The sequence below is a fragment of the Pan troglodytes genome, chromosome 10 (assembly GCF_028858775.2).
Source record: "Pan troglodytes isolate AG18354 chromosome 10, NHGRI_mPanTro3-v2.0_pri, whole genome shotgun sequence".
NCBI lineage: Eukaryota > Metazoa > Chordata > Mammalia > Primates > Hominidae > Pan > Pan troglodytes.
In genome coordinates, this window is record NC_072408.2 from 112146365 (window position 1) to 112163403 (window position 17039).

General features: G+C 43.6%; 1 protein-coding gene across 1 annotated transcript in view; it reads left to right on the top strand.

Annotated features, from left to right (window-relative positions):
- Positions 1-2502: 2502 nt before the first annotated feature.
- Positions 2503-17039, top strand: part of C12H12orf75 (chromosome 12 C12orf75 homolog) — a 40112-nt gene continuing 25575 nt past the window's right edge. Inside the window, exon 1 of the mRNA XM_003952280.6 lies at positions 2503-2782. Coding sequence (XP_003952329.2) covers positions 2737-2782 — 46 coding nt within the window. The 5' untranslated portion in view covers positions 2503-2736. The remainder of the gene's footprint in view (positions 2783-17039) is intronic.

Consider the following 17039-nt stretch of genomic DNA (forward strand, 5'->3'; position numbering starts at 1 on the left):
GCTGGCACTTTAAAAACAGATTGGGGGTACAAGTGCATTTTTGTTACACAGATGTATTGGGTGGTGGTGAAGTCTGGGCTTTTAGTGTAACCATCACCCAAATAGTGTACATTGTACCCAACAGGTAATTCCTCATGGCTGGAGCTCTTAAGGTGATACTCAATAGTGCTTGTTGAAATAATTGATATATCACATAATCTATAACATTATAAGGCAGAATGCACACTACAAGGAACCATGAGATATCTCAGTAAGTGAGTGTTAGAAAAGAACTTACAGGATTTAGGTTCATAATAGGTGATTTTGGTTGGGATTTAAGGAAGCAGGACTTTTTTTTTTTCTACATTGGATATTGTCAGGAAGCAGGGACAATTCTATGATTAGAGATTCTTAAAGAACCTCATCTCTAGGCAGGAAGACAAGAACAGGGCTAAAACCATAACTGGTAAAGCAGCAGCAGACAATCCTATCAGGCAGGATGGGGAGATGTTTGGTGTTTTGGGGGTTTGCACAATGACCTTGTTTTTGTCAGCACTTAGACAAGATTACCGAGTTGTCTTGTTTTTTGTCTCATTTCATAGTTTATAGAGTGGCCTTGTGTGATATTGGTGTTCTATGCAACTGTGTTTAACAGGAGAATGCAAAGGCCCAGCTGTTGAGTGTCACAGCTTCTAGGCCAGTTTCTAGGTGTCAAGGTCCATTTTCTGTCTCTTACAAGTGTCCTAAGGCTGGAGTCTAGTGTCAGCACAGAAATAAGCAGGAGAATATCTTTCGGCTACTTGATAGTTCCCTTTTCCCCAATTCTGGCTATGTATTAGGATGGACACTGAACCAAGACAGCACAGGCTGGTAGAGAAGCAGTACTTCTAGAAGTCAACTCAAAAATGCCTTTATTTATCCAAGAATTAATTATCCTCTCAGCACATGGCTACCACAGCTAATTTTCAAATGGAGAATGCTGTATATTTTGCATCCTGAATGATAGAACGCACCATTGCCTCAAAGGCCATGTTCAAAAACCTGCCAAGTCCTTGATTCTGGTTCATATTTTTATTTTTATGTAAACACAACAGTATGGTTTCAGGAAAGTCTGTTTTTTTTTTTTTTTGTTTTGTTTTTTTGAGACAGAATCTCACTCTGTCACCCAGGCTGGAGTGCAGTGGTGCTATCTCGGCCCACTGCAACCTCCACCTCTCAGGTTCAAGTGATTCTCCTGCCTCAGCCTCTTAAGTAGCTGAGATTACAGGTGTATGCCACTACACCCAATTAATCTTTGTATTTTTAGTAGAGACAGGGTTTCACCATGTTAGGCTGGTCTCGAACTCCTGACCTCGTGATCCGCCCGTGTCAGCCTCCCAAAGTGCTAGTTTACAGGTGTAAGCTACCATGCCCGGCCTTAGGCAAGTCTTTTAACTAGCATCCCAGCATCCTCTGGGACTCTATGGCACCTGTATTCCTCTGTTAACATTCCTTCTATATTGTAATTAATTTATTTTAATCTATCTGCCTGGTTAGACTGTCTCCCACGTATTTGTATCCCCGGAACTTAACAAAGGACTTGGCACAGGCTAGGCTCCCTACAAATATTAAGTGAATTTAAAATGGAGCTTTAATTCCTGGCTTGAAGTCACCTCACAAAACATTTAGTGAGTCTGTATTACAAGCCAGGAGGACGCTATGAAAAATCAGATAGTCTTTCCCTTTAAGGAATTTGTATTCATTTCTATTGGAGTTAATAATAATAATGATAATAGCTGATATTTACTAAAGATAGGGAACTTTGTTAGGTACTTTATATGTACCTGAGTTACTGTCATTTTGTAGGTGAAACAATGTATGTACCCAATGGGTTAAGTTACTTTCCTGAGGTCACGCAGCTATCACGGGGCAGAACGAAGACTGTAACTCAGACAGTCTGACTGCAGTAATGCTGGCCCAACTATCAGGTTGAAACGTACAGCACCGTGCCCATCCACAGTTCTCTCATTTATCAGAGAGGAGGTCCTGAATCCAAGTTATTGAAATCGTTGCAGACATTTGTTTTAAAGAGGAATAGGTCAAGATGACCAATCTGGGGAAGAACTTACGTCTTTTGCCAGGCAGTGCGTATGGGGAACAGAGCTGCGTTGGCCTTCTGTTAAAGCAGCTGGGGATTTCGGTTTTGGCTTCAGACCTGCACAACATTCAGTCAATAGCATTTATTGGGCGTCCACTGTGCAGGGTGCCCCCTGCTACTTCCTCTCCTCCCCACATCCTGGGGCAGGGAGGGGAAGTGAGGAAAGAAAAGCAAAGACAAGGCGAGGAGGATGCTGAGGGTGGGCAGGTGGGCACCCCCACCCCGCTGCGCCGGCCACGCCCCTTGCCGCGCCCTCGCCCCGGAGCCCACTTTAAACTCCCGCCCCTCGTAATGACGACCAATGGCCGACCGCGAAGCGCGCAGGAGGCTGGGGATTGGCCAGTGCCGCGGTTGCTGGGGCGACGGGTGGGTCCGGCGGGTCCCCGGGCGGGGCGGGGCCGGGGCGAGGGGTGCCGGGTGGTTTCCGCCCGGCAGCCCGCAGCCCGCTGCGCCCCGGGCCGCGTCTCCCGGCGGTGGGAGGGGGCGGCCCCCACTCGGTTCCTGGCCCCTCGCGGCCCCGTCAGCCTCCCGCTCGGGGTGCGCCGCCCTTCGTCTGGGTCTCCGCCCCCAGGACCCGCGGCCGAGAGCTCCGGAGCGCGGCTTCCCCGGCCGGCTGCGCGATGGGCTGCGGGAACTCCACCGCCACCAGCGCGGGCGCGGGCCAAGGTGAGTCCGGCGGGAGGCGGGGGCCGGCGGGGGCGGGCGGGAGAGGCGGCGGGGAGGAAGGGTGCAGGGATCTTGGGTTGGGGGCGCGCAGCCCCCTCTCCCCGTCCCCATTTTCGGGACAGGAGCAGACCGCCCGTTTCTGGAAAGACCGAAAGCGTGGCAAGTCCCCCGCGCGGGGGCGGTCGCGCCTGGAGCAGTCGAGCCTGCGGGGCGTCTCTGCCGAGGGAGCGCGGGGAGGACTGTCGCGGGCTTCCCTGCAGCCGCCGGGGCTCACCTGCAGCTGGCGGGTCTCAGGGCTCTCCTGGGGGAGAGGATTCCCGGACGTGGTCCCCGGCCGCTCCCCCACCTCCCACACTTGCTCCTCCAGGCCTCTCCCCCATCTCCTCGGAACCAAGGCGCTGCACCTGGAAAAGTGCAGCAGAGCAAGACAGGACTTTTCGGGCAGTGGTGGTGGGGCAGGAAGCGGGGAAGGGTGGGAGTAGGGTTGGGGAGAACTAGAAGCAGAGCTGCACAAACGCATCTGTGTCTGCCTTGATGCCGAAGACCGGCTGGGCTGCTCTTAGGATTTCTCTGAGAAGCTGCAGCAGTAAGGATGTTTTACATATGTGAGACAGAGCTTTATTATTAACAGTCTGTTAAGATACTTTTCATTAAACACACACACACACACACACACACACACACACACACACACACACACACAAATAGAAACTTCTTTTTATACCACTTCATGTTGATTGGCAGGCAAGGTCTTCTAGCTTCCCCGGGCCAGCCAGGCTTTGTGTCAAGTGACTTTTGCCAAAACTCACCCTTCTATTTCACCCTGCCTATGTCTCGGGATTTAAGGTAGCCTGGATCTGTTTTGAGTAATAACTGCTGACCTATTTCAGTGTCCTTTTGGATAAAGAGCTCCTATCTCCTCCAATTGAAGTCAATCAGATGCCACATCCTAGCCTAACCAGCAAATGCAAACAGCAGTCAGAGGCTGCAGTATTTCCTAGGCGGCTGTGGAGGCCCTGGCAATGACTTTGTAACCTTGGGCCTGTCACATCCCTTAACCCAGACGCCGGTAAAAAATGGAGTTTAAGACTCAAGACTAATTTATTTATTTTACAGTTTATTTTGACGTTCGCATAATGGAATCGGATGTGGCAGTCTGCTCAGTACTTGGCCAGGTTTGTGTTTCCTCCTTGGCTGCCGTTGTTGCCACACATCGGGAATATTCTGCTTCAAGAGAAAGGGCTAACATATGTGCAATTCTAGTCCTAGAGATATGAATGAACCCAGGTAGCGATTTGTTGAAAAGTTTATGACTTACAGTTAACCGTTACCATCTTGAATTAAATCCTGTCCTGGTGATAATGCAGAGAGCCACAGGAGAGCGAATTTTTTAGATTCATTTAACAGTGGGGAAGGTTAGTTTAGCGCCTTATGCTAATGAGGGCAGACGGGCTTCAAACCTGCCTGTGGCCAGAAAGCTCTGCATGTATGAAACAATGTCAGGGCCACACCCCGCACTCAGGTTGTGTCTCAGTCTACTAGGTACTGTGGCCGTATGCAATCCACTGCATGTGTAGCCTACTTAAAAAAGGTGAAGAAAAATTATCCACATTAAAAAAAATTGTAGGAAGGATTTGTAGCAGATTTCCCTTAAAATGAGGCTAGTTTCATACATGTACATTTTGATTTATTAATGAACTGCTTGTCAGTTTTAGGGATGGAGAGGGGGTACCATTGCCAAATGAAAATCAGAATGATGGACCAGGTGCAGTGACTCATGCCTGTGTAATCCCAGCACTTTGGGAGGCTGGGGTGGGTGGATCACCTGAGCTCAGAAACTCGAGACCAGCCTAACCAACATGGTGAAACCCAGTCTCTACTAAAAATACAAAATTAGCTGGGCGTGGTGGCGCCTGCTTGTAATCCCAGCTATTTGGGAGGCTGAGGCACGAGAATTGCTTGAACCTGGGAGGCGGAGGTTGCAGTGAGCTGAGATCGCACCATTGCACTCCAACCTGGGCAACAAGAGTAGAACTCCGCTCCATCTAAAAAAAAAAAAAAAGAAAAGAAAAGAAAATAGAAAGATGGTAAGGTATGATGAGCTAGCTCTAAAATGTTAATGTAAAAATCAAATTTGGAGGGAAAATATGATTTCTTGGGGAAATATGATTCTCTTTATGAGTATTTGATTGACTTTTTCCCTAGGAGCATCTCACTTATCACCTAAAGGGAAGTCATATTGAAAAAAAAAAAAAAAGCTACTGAAAGAGTAGTTTGAGGAGCAGCCTCACTTTTGTTTGTGGACAGTGCATGTGAGAGCATGCTATTCTCTCCTCCAGCTTGCTCTTTGCCAAAAATTACTTTTTGTTCAGAGGAGAGAAGGATATTGAGTGCAGATTCAAAACATGCAGGAGACAACATGATGAGCAGGGAGTTATTGCATCACCTCTTTGATGGATATGCGCTTGTCTTGGAGAAGCCATTCCCAAACATTTGCCTGCCTGTGAGTCCACCTGGCTGACTTTGGGATTTGGTCATTGTTATTTTGAAATGTTCTGTCAGTTGGTGTTAGGAATTTAGGTTCAGAAAGGAAATACATCAGGATGAGAGATGTAAAGAAAAATAAACCACAATGCAAAGGTACTGAAAATCTCAGCTGTGAGCTTGGGCATCAGCGTCAATTGCACTGTTGACCAAGCTGCACACCAGGAGGACTGAACCCAAGCAATACGAAACGCGTTAAAGAGATATTGTCTTTCTCTTCTAGTTGCTTACAGTGCACTACTTCCAATATGTCCCAGGAGTCATAGAATTCAGTAGCCATACAAACTTTTCAGAAAAAAAAATGTACAAAGAGATTGTGGAAAGGGTGCTGAACTTAAGAGTCTGGACAGTGAGCTTAAGCTTAGGTTTGGTGCTGTGCTGTTTGCATTATTGTGGGTGTTTCATTTTACTTTTTTGAATTTTGGTTTCTTTGTTTATATAATGGGAATAATTGGGTGTATCTTGTTTCATAAGGCTCATGTGAAACTCAAAAATAACATGAAAGCACTCTGTAAACTGTAATTATTACTATATAATAATATTATCACCATTTTGAAGGCAAAGTGGTTTTCCTTGAATATTTTTCTATAAGAACATGGCAAATATTTTTTCATGCATTAACATATTATTACAATACCCCTAAATCTGAAATCTCCATTCTGAGCCCTGTTTTACTTTTTGAGTTACTCAGGTAAACTGGATAATTGTTTCCCCTTTCCCTGAGATAGCAGGACGGCTGCCTCTCTTGGCTTTTGTCTGGTGGACTTGGTTAACATGACAGATTGATATGCAGTAGTGTACTTGAGTTAAGTGGATTCCGTATGCCTGATGCATGGAGAAACTGGTATGGAGTAAAAGGGTCAAGTGGCCATAAGAAGTAGTGAGATGGATCAGCCCCTTGATAATTCTGGGTAGACTTGCCCCTGGAGTATGTTTCTATTAATAACTGTAAGCTTACACATTGTCCACCCCTATGTGGGACCTCCTCTGCTGGGAACTTCTAGGGCAACGCTGGGGGCAGCCAGCAATGGATGTTTGTAGAATGAAGTCAAACTTTGTTGCTCTTGAGAAATTGATAGTCTAGGTAGGAAGATTAAGCAATTGAGAATCACTGCAAAGCAGTGGATAATAGAATATAATCTGGACCTTCAAGTTTGCAGGAGATGTTGAATGACACAGTTAAATCAGAGAAGTCCTCCTGGAGGAGTTGAGCTGGGGGTCTAGATGGAAATGTGAGAGGCATTTTGAGTACACAAAAGCTCTCCACTTTCACATTTTGATATGATCACTCTCTCAAGGTAGGAATTTGATTTTTCCCAACCTGCAACTATATAAAGGATGCAGCATATTTTTTCTGCATGGTCTAGAGTCTAGACCCCAAATTATGGAGAAACATCGGGATTGAATAGTTCATTTTAAAGTGTCACATTTGTTATAAGGCAGGGAGCTTTTACACTCTCGCTCACTCTCACTCTTTCTCTGCAGTCAGATTCTTTACTCACTTGTTTTTCCCCCGAGCATGTCTCCGGACTAGGCAGAGAAATGACCAACCTTGCATTCTGAGTTAATGATGTCAGCAGGTCGGTCATTCCCTTTTATATAGTCACATTCATATAGACTATGAAGCAAGTCTTTGTAATGTAAATCAGAAGTTCCTTTTTATGTAAACCAGAAAATCCCTTAAAAGTTTGGATAGTTCCCCATATCTACAGTAGTCTATTTTAATGCAGGCTAAGGCTGTAGAAATTATTTGCAGCAGGAGTTATCTCAGAAATATTCAGCTCATGATATTGGGTTAAATTGGTTAGTTGAATTTTTTCTGCCAGAGATATGTAATTGGTAACTGATCTTAACTTTGCAGGCAACTTACTGTCAGAATGTTTCCATAATAGTTTTCTGCTGTTTATGTAACAATAGTCCGAGGGGGAGGAGCTTGATAATTATTTACCCTATTTTATCAGTGTATCCCAGGGAGTTAATACAATCCTTTTGGGTCCAATATTTTAGATTAGTTATGTCCTTGTCCTCAATTAGCTAGATAATTGCATTCTTTTGAGGTAGCTATATTGGTCCAGGCTTAATTACATCTGTAAATGGTTTGGTAGTATTGAAATGATACAGCTCTGTTTAGCAATAGTGCAAGATTTGTGGGGGAAATAATATAAAAATAATACAAAATTTTGTTGATATCATTTTTATCTTGCACTACTCCCCTTTCCCCACAAGTATGTACCATCCTTCTTTCTATTCTTTAAACATGCTGAACTCATTCTTGTTTTCTCTCTGTGTGAAACACTTTTTTGCTGGAGAGCTGATACTATGTTTATTTCTTGTCTCCTTTCCCCTCCCCCAAATGGAGGCCTCATGAAAACCTATACATTTTGTTTACGGCTGTATCCTCAGCTTCTAGACTAGTTTCCACATTTTTAATGGAACTCACTCTTGTTTTCTCTCTGTGTGAAACACTTTTTTGCTGGAGAGCTGATACTATGTTTATTTCTTGTCTCCTTTCCCCTCCCACAAATGGAGGCCTCATGAAAGCCTATACATTTTGTTTACAGCCATATCCTCAGCCTCTAGACCAGTTTCCACATTTTAAATGGATTTTTTGGTTCTTGAAATATATTTGTTGAATGAATGAGTATATTTGGGAAACAAAAAAGATTCAAAATGAAGTCCTAAGTTGGTGTGGGCACACTGTACTGATGTAGCAATTGAGTGAAGAAAATAGAACCTCAGGAAGTCAGGGAAGCCTGCACGGAGGAAGTGGAACTTGATTTGGGTTTGAAGAATAGCGTGGAGGAAGTGGAACTTTATTTGGCTTTGAAGAATAGGTAAGATTTGGATAGCAGAAAATGGAAGGCAGGTCATTTTTAGTGCTGTAGGAAGTCCTAGAGACAGAAATGGGCTTGGCGCATTTCAGGTTAGTAAGAAGTCTAGCCTGATTGGATGTAGTCGTTCACATTGGTTTCAGGGTATTGGGAAGCAAGAATGGTTAGGATACGGGACGAGGAGGACAGAAAGGCACTGAGGCCACAGAGTTGAGAGTGGGCTCTGCAGCTAAAAAGGCCAAGTACAAATCCTGCATTTGCCATTCATCATTTGTATGACCTTGGGCAATTTGCTGAGGCTGTCTGTTCCTTAGGTTCCTTGACCATAAAATGGGGGTGTAATAAGAGAGCCTATTGTAGATTCAGTGAGTTAATGTGTGTAAAGTGTTTAGAACAGTGACTCGTATATTGTAAGTACCCAATATACTATTTGTTATCAGTATAGGGAAAGACACAGCTGGTGTAGAAGGAAGGCGTGAGCCACTGAAGGCGTGTACGTATTGAAGTGGCATCATTCACAGCTGCTGTCTGCGCTCAGAGAAGTGCTGAGGGCCTGGATCATGGCTGTGGGCCCTGAGAAGCGTTGAGGTCACAGATACGTGGAAGACAGTTGAGCTAAAGAGAGGCTGCAGATGTGGGATGAAGGAAGAGGGAGAAGTAAAAATTAAACTGTTAGAGCCTGGGTAACTGGAAGGAGGTTGCTACTCACTCTAAAAGTACGGTAGTAAGGGGCAGGTGATCAACATACTCGACTGTACCATGTTTGAAGTGATGATGAATAAAGAGAGGTGTGGAGACCCCTCTGCTCAGGTAGTAATCATTGGTGAGACAGAACCAAGAAGCTCTGTGCATCATTCGCTTGCTGTGTCTCCCCAGAATTGATGGCATCCAAAGCGAGTGATTGATTTCTGCCATTGTCACAGCCTGGTAGGTTCTTTTTGCCCACTGCCCCAAACAAAACCAGCGAGGGCTGGGCACGGTGGCTCACACCTGTAATCCCAGCACTTTGGGAGGCTGAGGCAGGTGGATCACCTGAGGTCAGGAGTTTGAGACCAGCCTGGCTGACATGGCGAAACCCCATCTCTACTAAAAATACAAAAATTAACCAGGCGTGGTGGCGCGTGCCTGTAATCCCAGCTGCTCGGGAGGCTGAAGTGGGAGAATTGCTTGAACCCAGGAGGGTTGCAAGTGAGGCTGCAGTGAGCAGCCTGGGTGACAGAGCAAGAGCCTGTCTTAAAAACAAACAAACAAAAACCAATGAGAACAGCAGTTTTTGTGGCAAATAAAGAGTTTAATCATTTCAGGGCTGGCCAAGTGAGGAGAGCAGAGAGAAATTTCTCAAACCTGTCTCTCTGAGAATTCGGAGGCTAGGGTTTCTTAAGGGGACTCTGGTAGGCAGGGGGTTACTGGGGAATTGGAACAATTGACTGGCTGGGGATGAGGTCATAGGGGCATCTAAAACATCTTTGGGCAGTAAAGTCAATTCCCAGGAAAGGGTTGGTTCTCAGAACCAGGTGGCATCTCTTGATCTACCAAAATGTGAAATCTGAAAACTATGTCAAAGGCCAGGTCTTTAGGTTTCACAATACTGATGTTATCTATAGGAGTATTTGGGGAAGTTGGAAATCTTGTAACCCCTGGTTACGTGACTCTAGTGCAGTAAGCAACTTATAGGAAAGCATGCTAAACAATAGCGGGTCATTGTTTATGCCTATTTTTTAGTAAAGTTTAAGCCCCTACCAGAATTTTAACCTTGCCATGTGAATGCAGCTTTGATCTTTGAACAAGGATGGGGTATGGTGGGGGGTGGGGTCAGTTTTCCTTGCTTCAAAGTGTAACTATAAACTAAATTCCTCTCATAGTTATCTTGGCTTCCATGTTAGAATAAGAAAAAAAAAAACCTATGAAATTAAAAGCAAAGCAAAATAGAGTCAGTTATATTAAATTTCTCTCATTATTTATAATTCAGCAAAGGCAGTTTTACCATGAGCCACTTATAGCTCCATATAGACATGGCTTAAATTTTATTATATCAGCTAAATGTCAGTGCACTAACTTATGCCTGTACTTCTTATATGGCTGCATTTATCTTTTATTTATTTATTTATTTATTTATTTTGAGATGGAGTCTTGCTCTGTCACCCAGGATGGAATGCAGTGGCATGATCTCGGCTCAGTGCAACCTCCACCTCCCAGGTTCAAGAGATTTTCCTTCCTCGGCCTCCCGAGTAGCTGGGATTACAGGCATGCACCACCGCACCCAGCTAATTTTGTATTTTTAGTGGAGATGGGGTTTCACTGTGTTGGCCAAGCTGGTCACAAATTCCTGACCTCAGGTGATCCACCCGCCTTGGCCTCCCAGAGTGCTGGGATTACAGGTGTGAGCCACTGCGCCTGGCCATTTTTTGGTTTTTACTTGCCTAAAGTATAGCTGCTTGTCTTAGTTCATTTTTGTGTTGCTATAAAGGAATACGTGAGACGGGGTAATTGATAAAGAATAGAGGTGTATTTGGCTCGTGGTTCTGCAGCCTGTACAAGAAGCATGGCACCAGCATCTGCTTCTGCTGAGGGCTTCAGGCTGCTATCATTCGTGGTAGAAGGTAAAAGGGAGCCATAGTGTGCAGAGATCACATGGCAAGAGTGGAAGCAGTAGAGAGAAGGGAGGGAGGTGCCAGGCTCTTGCTAACGACCAACCAGCTCTCATGGAAACTAATACAGTTAGAACCCACTTGTTACCACCAGCCATTCATGAAGGATCTGCCCCTATGGCCCAAACACCTCCCATTAGACCCCACCCCCATGAGATTTGGAGGGGACAAACAAACCAAACTCTAGCACTACTCAACAAGGACGACCTATGAAAATGAGATTTTCTATAAGAGCTTCCATTTTCATTGACATAATTTTATGTCAATATATAATTTTATATTTCTAGGACACATTGACCTGAATTTTTTTCCTCCATTATTTGAAGAAATCACTTATGAATCTGTATTTTTTTATTGCACTCTGAAAAATAAGCATTGCTTTGGATGAAGTAATGAGCTGTTGTTCCATTTCTTTTGGCCAAACCAAGGCTATGACATAGTTTTATAACTATTGTGGGTCAGAAGAGCATAGCAAGCTGTCAAAATTAAAGAGAATTTTATTTATTTTTTTGCAGTTATATTTATGTAGTTCTCGGAGGGACTGTTTCTTTTCTAAAACAAATAAGGAGTAAAACATTCCTGCATGTTTTTATTATTTCCCATAAGAACCATAGGCATTTATGTTTCTGATAATTTATGCTGAAAGAAGAGTGCTTTTTAAATCTTCAGTATTTTTTTTTTTTTTTTTTTTTACAAATTCTTCACATACATAATTTTATTTCGGGTGTGTGTGTGTGTGAATTATCACCACTTGGTTTGAAGAATGTAACTTAACATGTAACTTAGCAATTCATTTACCTGTGAATATTTCTAGTATATTTTATAAAGTCTGGAGTCTATGTAGTATAGTGGTCATAAAAGGTATTAATGGACTAAAATGTATATGACCTTTTCTTTCTTTCTTTTTTTTTTTTTTTGAGACGGAGTCTTGCTCTGTCACTCAGGCTAGGTGCAGTGGCGTGATCTCCGCTCACTGCAAGCTCCGCCTGCCGGGTTCATGCCTTTTTCCTGCCTCAGCCTCCCGAGTAGCTGGGAGTATAGGAGCCCGCCACCAGGCTCAGCTAATGTTTTGTATTTTTAGTAGAGACGGGGTTTCACTATGTTAGCCAGGATGGTCTCGATCTCCTGACCTCGTGATCCACCCACCTCAGCCTCCCAAAGTGCTGGGATTACAGGCGTGAGCCACCATGCCTGGCCCTTCTTTCTTTTAAAAGATAAAAGTATGTTCTTCATAATAGAGTTTGGCATGTGGGAGGAAACGCTCACATCAATAAATGTTTGAATCTGTATAATACTGAAGACATGCTGGACAGTATGATTCATGGTTTTTAATGTATACGACAGGCTGATTAGCTCTCAAAGGACCGTCTGTCTGTAGGAACCAAGATATTGTGTCCGTCTACTTAAAATTACTCAATGCAGGTGGGGCGTGGTGGCTCACGCCTGTAATCCCAGCACTTTGGGAGGCAGAGGCGGGTGGATCACAAGGTCAGGAGATCGAGACCATCCTTGCTAACACAGTGAAACCCCGTCTCTACTAAAAATACAAAAAATTAGCCGGGCGTGGTGGCATGCGCCTGTGGTCCTAGCTACTTGGGACGCTGAGGCAGGAGAATCACTTGGACCTGGGAGGTGGAGGTTGCAGTGAGCCGAGATCGTGCCACTGCAATCCAGCCTGAGCAACAGAGTGAGACTCCATGCCCCCGCCAAAAAAAAAAAAAAAAAAAAAAAATTTACTCAGTGCAGTATCTTGTAGCTGGCTTGTGTTATCATTCACGAGGAATAAAGTTCCGTTTGTGTCGTGCATGATACATATATTACATTTAGTTTCCCTCCAGATATTCATTTTGCTCTGTATTTTAAAAGAGAGTATTTTTTGGAGACAGGGAAGGACAAAGATAAGAAGGTCTAGTGGGTTGAATGGTAGCCCCCAAAAAGATATGTCCACGTTCTCTTCTCTGCAGTGAGTGAATGCAACCTTATTTGGATAAAGGATCTTTGCAAATGTAATAAAGTTAAGGGTTTTGAGATGAGGAGGTTATACTAGATTATCTGAGTAGGCTCTAAATCCAATGAGAAGGGTGTTTATGAGAGACACAAGATGAGAAGACGGACATAGAAGGGAAGGTGATGTGAAAATGGAGGTGGAGCAGAGATGATGGGGCCACCAGCCAAGGAATGCCAAGGAATGCTTGCTGTACCAGAAGCCAGGAGAGGCATGGAATGGGTGCTTCCCTAAGGCCTCTGGAAGGAGTTTGGATCTCCTGAGACCTTGATTTTGTACTTCTGGCCTCCAGATCTATGAGTGCATAGATTTCTGTTGTTTAAACCACCCAGTTTGTGGTAATTTGTTACAGCAGCCATGTGAAACGAAGACAATATTTTTCTGCAGTAGTTCAGAAATGAGACAAAATCAGAATATAAGAAAATGTATTAAACTGTATACCTGGAGTATAAATAATTCTTTGCTTAAATAAACACAGCACGATGCAATCGTGGTGTGATTCATAAAGCCCTTCAAGACTGTTCAGAACCTTAACCACTACTAGGACACATACAATTTTTATATGAAACATAAAGAATGTCTGAGAGGTTTTTTTTTTTTTCCCCGTTTCCTGACACCTAATTCTTCAACACCAAGTGTCCTGCAATTCAATTCAATTCTAACGCTACCTGGAGTTAGTGTCAGCCTCCACAGGTTTAATGGGTCGGTCCCACAAGACTGCCCTCCCTTCAGACTCTAGTTGCAAATATTGCGCTTCCAGGTTGCCACACTTCTGTCAGCTTGGCTATAGATTTGGGGGTCTTCACAAATCTCTTCAGTCTCAATGATTTGCTAGAATAGCTCACAGGACTCAGGAGGACACTTTCCTCATGTTTACTGTTTGATCATAAAGGGTCTGAATGAACAGCCAGTGGAAGAGGTACTTGGGGAAGTCTGGAAGTGTCCCAAGTGCAGAAGCCTCTGACCCCAGTGGAGTTGGGCTATACCACAGTCCTGATGGGTAGATAAGTTCACCAACCTGTAAGCTCACTGAATCCAGTAATATGGTTTGGCTGTGTCCCCACCCAAATCTCACCTTGAATTGTAATAATCCCCACATGTCAAGGGCTGGGCCAGATGGAGGTAACTGAATCATGGGGGTGGTTCCCCCATAGTGTTGTCGTGGTAGTGAATAAGTCATGAGATCTGATGGTTTTATAAATGGGAGTTCCCCTGCACAAGCTCTCTTACCTGCTGCCATGTAAGATGTGACTTTGCTCCTCCTTTGTGTTCCACCATGACTGTGAGGCCTCCGCAGCCATGTGGAACTGTGAGTCAATTAAGCATGTTTCCTTTATAAATTACCCAGTCTAGGGTATGTCTTTATTAGCAGCATGAGAACAGACTAATACATCCAGTTATTTTGAGGTTTTCGTAGGTGCTGTGGTTTGAATGCGTTCCCCAACATGTGTTGGAAATTTAATACCCAATGCAGTAGTGTTGGGAGGTGGGACCTAATAAGAAGTGATTAGGGCTTGAGGGCTCTGCTCCCATGAATGGATTAATGTGTTTAATCATAAATAAACTGGGGGACGAATGGAATGGGTTGGTTATTGAGAGAGTGGGCTGGTTATTGAGAGAGTGGGTTGCTGTAAAAGCAAGTTTGGCCCCTTCTTGCTCTCTTGCTGTCTTGCCCTTCTGCCTTCCCACATGGGATGAAGGAGCATAAAGGCCCTCACCAGATGTGAGCCCCTCAATCTTGGACTTCCCAGCCTCTAGACTGTAAGAAATACATTTTATTTTCTTTATAAATTATCCAGTCTGTGGTATTCTATAACAGCAACACAAAAAGGACCAAGACACAAGCATGGCTGGTTAAATCCTTTGCCACTGGTGATTAACTCAATCTCCAGCCTCTCTCCTCTCTCTGCAGGTGGCAGGGTGGAGCTCAATGTTCCAAGCTTCTAATCAAGGCTTGGTCTTTCTAGCAAACAGCCCCCATCCTGAAGCCATATAGGGGCTTGGCCAGGAGTCATCTCATTAGAAGCCTCACAGAGAGGCTCCTGTCACTCATCACTCAGGAAATTCCAGGGGTTTTAGGAGCTCTGTGCCAGGAACCAGGGGCAAAGACCAAATATCTTATGATGAAACTGCAATATCAGATTTTTTGAATGTTTGAATAGATGGGATTTGCTATGCATTTTTAATTAACTGAGACTTCTGTCATTGAGACTCATGAATAAAATGTTAAAATCTTCTGAAATGTGGAAAGTAAAAGCTAAATAGAGCCAAGGTGAGATGAAGTGATACTGTAAACAACCAACAGTGATGGAAATGTCCTTCTTTACATTCTATTTACAATTTTTGTTACTGAAACTGCATATAATACATTCCTGAGAACAAACCTTTCCCCTCTCCATTTTTAGGAAGATATTTAAAATTATGATTATCATTTCTGCAGTTTTGGGAAATAGTCATTAAATCTTTTGACTCCCTCCCCTCCAAATTATAATAGTCTCTCTATATTTTTTGGTGTGTTTTTTTCCCCACAAGAAACGTTGTTACCTTTTTTTCATTTCTACTTCTCCTGAGGCCCTAGGCCCATTGTATTAACCCACCAAGGTTATGTTTAAACAGTAAGGAGCCAATTTGGCAGGACATGAAGTGGTATTAGGATGAATGATGTATCCTTGTGGCCTGGAAAAAAATAGATGTAACATTATACATATTTGCTTAATAAATGATAAAGATACAGTTTAAAGCAAATGGGATCTTGCCACTATCTAATTTTGATCAAAGCACTTTTTTGCATAATTACTTAGATTAGGGATTGCCATTTGGTTAATTACAATAAATATATAAGCGAAGTGTAATTAAAAGGTTGCAGGGAGGGTAATTTTATTTCTGATCATTTTATGATTTTATACTTTTACAGGACAAATAAACTTATGCTTTGCATTTTATATACCTAGGTACTCTGATAATTTTGTTTAGGGTTTCCAACATTTGCAACCTTTTTTTTTTTCTTTTGGGAAGTTGTGTGTTAGGGAGTCATATTCTCATTACCCTGGTTACAAGCTTTTCAGTAACCACCGTGTTACCTTGCTTCTAAGATGCACATTTTCCTATTAAAAAATGGAGCACATTTTACAATCATACACACACACAGACACACACACACTTCATGGAGTGTTTCTGACTTCTTTGCCCCACCCCTACCATTGCAGTTATTCAGTTGATGATGCCCTTTCAAATGAGGGCCATTTTAGAACAGAGGGAATGGTCTGTTGACTTTGTTTTAAATGGTGGCACCATGCATCTCTCTTGGGCCTGCTGGGATGTTAAATGGTGAGCCCAGCAGGGAGGAGGCCCTTGATGGTGCCCATAGCTTGGTGCAATCAAGGTGAAGTGGATGGAGAGTTCCTGATGCTGATTAAAATAAGCACTGAATGCACAACATGTGGCCATTTGTAAACTCATTTCTCATTTCACACACGTTACTGTGCTTTGCCTTCCTAGCTGCATTTGTTGGCCCAGTATGTCCTCATTTACTAGATGCTGAAACAAAGTGATTTAGTGACTGTCAGACAAATACTGGCATAGGGATCCGACTCCAGTCATCTGCCTTCTGATTCCACACTGTTCTTACCCCATCACCGTTCTGCCATCCCTGAGATGTAGCAGGGCAGCCTTGGCCACTCTCTTCTTCCTGTGGATTGTACTAGGTCACCCCTCATCTTTAAATGTTGAGGACTCGGCTGGGTGTGGTGGCTCACGTCTGTAATCCCAGTACTTGGGGAGGCCAAGGCAGGTGGATCACTTGAGGTCAGGAGTTCAAGACCAGCATGGCCAACATGGAGAAACCCTGTCTCTACTAAAAATACAAAAACAATTAGCTGGGTGTTGTGGCAGGTGCCTGTAATTCCAGCTACTCAGGAGGCTGAGGCAGGAGAATCGCTTGAACCCAGGAAGCAGAGGTTGTGGTGAGCCAAGATTGTGCTGCCGCACTCCAGCCTAGGCAACAGAGTGAGACTCTGTGTCAAAAAAAAAAAAAAAAAAAAAAAAGTTGAGGACTCATGGTCCACATTATAATCATTGTTTTCTTCCCTCTGTAAGACTTGCAGAATCAAAGGCTCATCTCTGATTCTCCCTTCCCCTGACTCCAGCAAAACCCAAACATACTCTTTATCCTTTTCCACAAAAATAAAAAAAAAAAGCTAAAAAGATATTATTTTCTTTTTAGACGTAAG